The sequence below is a fragment of the Cebus imitator genome, unplaced genomic scaffold (assembly GCF_001604975.1).
Source record: "Cebus imitator isolate Cc_AM_T3 unplaced genomic scaffold, Cebus_imitator-1.0 Scaffold485, whole genome shotgun sequence".
Taxonomy (NCBI): domain Eukaryota; kingdom Metazoa; phylum Chordata; class Mammalia; order Primates; family Cebidae; genus Cebus; species Cebus imitator.
Window position 1 is genome coordinate 1,022,938 of NW_016107800.1, and position 2,250 is coordinate 1,025,187.

Below are 2,250 nucleotides of genomic sequence, written 5' to 3' on the forward strand. Positions count from 1 at the left end.
TGGTGGCGCGTGCCTGTAATCCCAGCTACTCAGGAGGCTGAGGCAGGAGAATTGCCTGAACCCAGGAGGCGGAGGTTGCGGTGAGCCGAGATCGCGCCATTGCACTCCAGCCTGGGTAACGAGTGAAACTCTGTCCCAAAAAATATATATATATATATATTTAATAAAATATTCGGTAAATAAGTATTTAATAACATTTTCTTTTTTTGAGATGGAGTTTCGCTCTTGTTGCCCAGGCTGGAGTGCAATGGCGCGATCTCGGCTCACTGCAACCTCTGCCTCACGGGTTCAAGCGATTCTCCTGACTCAGCCTCCTGAGTAGCTGGGATTACAGGCATGTGCCACCATGCCCAGCTAACTTTGTATTTTTAGTAGAGACAGAGCTTCTCCATGTTGGTCAGGCTAGTCTCGAACTGCCGACCTCAGCTGATCCGCTGGCCTCGGCCTCCCAAAGTGCTGGGATTAAAGGCGTAAGCCATCTTGGCCAGCTTAACAATGTTTGATAAACAATAATTACTCTCTTAAACAGGTTGAGACAACAAAATTTATGAAATTCGGTTTTATTGTCTTTATGTTTTTATGTCCTCTCCTGTTACCCTTAGCTTTTTCATTTGAAGTTAAAAAAAAAAAAAAAAAAAAAAAAGGAGTCCTTTCTTATAAATTAAGGCAATGGAAAGTATATTTTTCTGGGAAGCAATTATTGTTGTTGACATTTTACCTAGAAATATTGTTCATCTGATAGGAAGGGTACTGGAACGTGTATGTATCAGCCTGATATTTACCTTAACATGTTTTTTACTTTTCCAGCAACAACCTTTAAGGCCCAATTTAGTGGAAACTAGTTGTCCCAACATACGGATGGATCCAAAATTATGCCCCGCTGATCCAGATTGGATTGCTTTTATACATAGCAATGATATTTGGATATCTAACATCGTAACCAGAGAAGAAAGGAGACTCACTTATGTGCACAATGGTAAGGCATAATTCTTCAAATTTACTTTTCTGGACAGTGTTTTTAAAGTATAATTTGCTGCTTGCATTTTGAAATTAGATCACCAGGCTGAGTGATCTTTATATCTGAAATTCAAGTCTTTAAAATTTTAAAAAACAGAGAAAAGTATAGAGGATAACTGGTATGCACCACATGTATAATACTGCTGGTATACCACATGTATAATACTGTTTTAATGTTCGTCTTCAAATAGTGAAACAAAAGAATCTCCAACATGATCTTTTAGCCTAATAAGACTGCCAGAATTTTCCCAAAACTGTTCTTATTAAAGTAAAATTTTAGGCTGGGCATGGTGGCTCTGTGTGTAATCCTAGCATCCTAGCACTCTGGGAGGCTGAGGCAGGTAGATTGTTTGAGCCCAGAAGTTCAAGACCAGCCTGGGCAGCATGGTGAAACCCTGTTTTGACAAAAAGTACAAAAAGTTAGCTGAGCATAGTGGTGTATGTAGTCCCAACTACCTGGGAGACTAAGGTAAGAGGATCACCTGAGTCCAGGAGGTCAAGGCCATTGTGAGCCATGATTGCACCACTGCACTCCAGCTTGGCGACATGGTAAGACTGTCCCAAAATTAAATAAATAATAATGTTTTTTTTTCTTGAGACGGAGTTTCGCTTTTGTTACCCAGGCTGGAGTGCAATGGTGCGATCTCGGATCACCGCAACCTCCGCCCCCTGGGTTCAAGCAATTCTCCTGCCTCAGCCTCCCGAGTAGCTGGGACTACAGGCGCGTGCCACCATGCCCAGCTAATTTTTTTGTATATTTAGTAGAGATGGGGTTTCACCATGTTGACCAGAATGGTCTCGATCTCTTAACCTCATGATCCACCCACCTCGGCCTCCCAAAGTGCTGGGATTATAGGCGTGAGCCACCACACCCGGCCAATAAATTTTTAAAAATTAATTTTGTTTTTGAGAAACAGAAAAACCAATTACACACTCTAAGAAACTACTTGAGGCTGGGTGTGGTGGCTCATACCTGTAGTCCCAGCACTTTGGGAGGCCAAGGCAAGTAGATCACCTGAGGTCAGGAGTTCGAGACCAGCCTGGCCAACATGGTGAAACCCCGTCTCTACTAAAAATACAAAAATTAGCTTGGCATGCTGGTGCACGCCTGTAATCCCAGCTACTAGGGAGGCTGAGGTGGGAGAATCACTTGAACCTGGGAAATGCAGGTTGCAGTGAGTTGAGATTGTGCCACTGCACTCCAACCTGAGCAACAGAGTGAGACCCTGTCTC

The 2,250-nt window shown here is 43.0% G+C and overlaps 1 protein-coding gene across 16 annotated transcripts in view; it reads left to right on the plus strand.

Moving 5' to 3' along the window:
- Positions 1-2,250, plus strand: part of DPP8 (dipeptidyl peptidase 8) — a 74,352-nt gene that overhangs the window by 20,462 nt on the left and 51,640 nt on the right. For all 16 annotated transcript variants that reach the window (XR_005197496.1, XR_001820225.2, XM_017513028.2 and 13 more), the window contains one exon: positions 808-976. Coding sequence is in view for 14 of the 16 variants with exons in the window: in XM_017513028.2 (XP_017368517.1) it covers positions 808-976 (169 nt within the window). In the remaining 2 variants the exon portion in view is untranslated. The remainder of the gene's footprint in view (positions 1-807; positions 977-2,250) is intronic.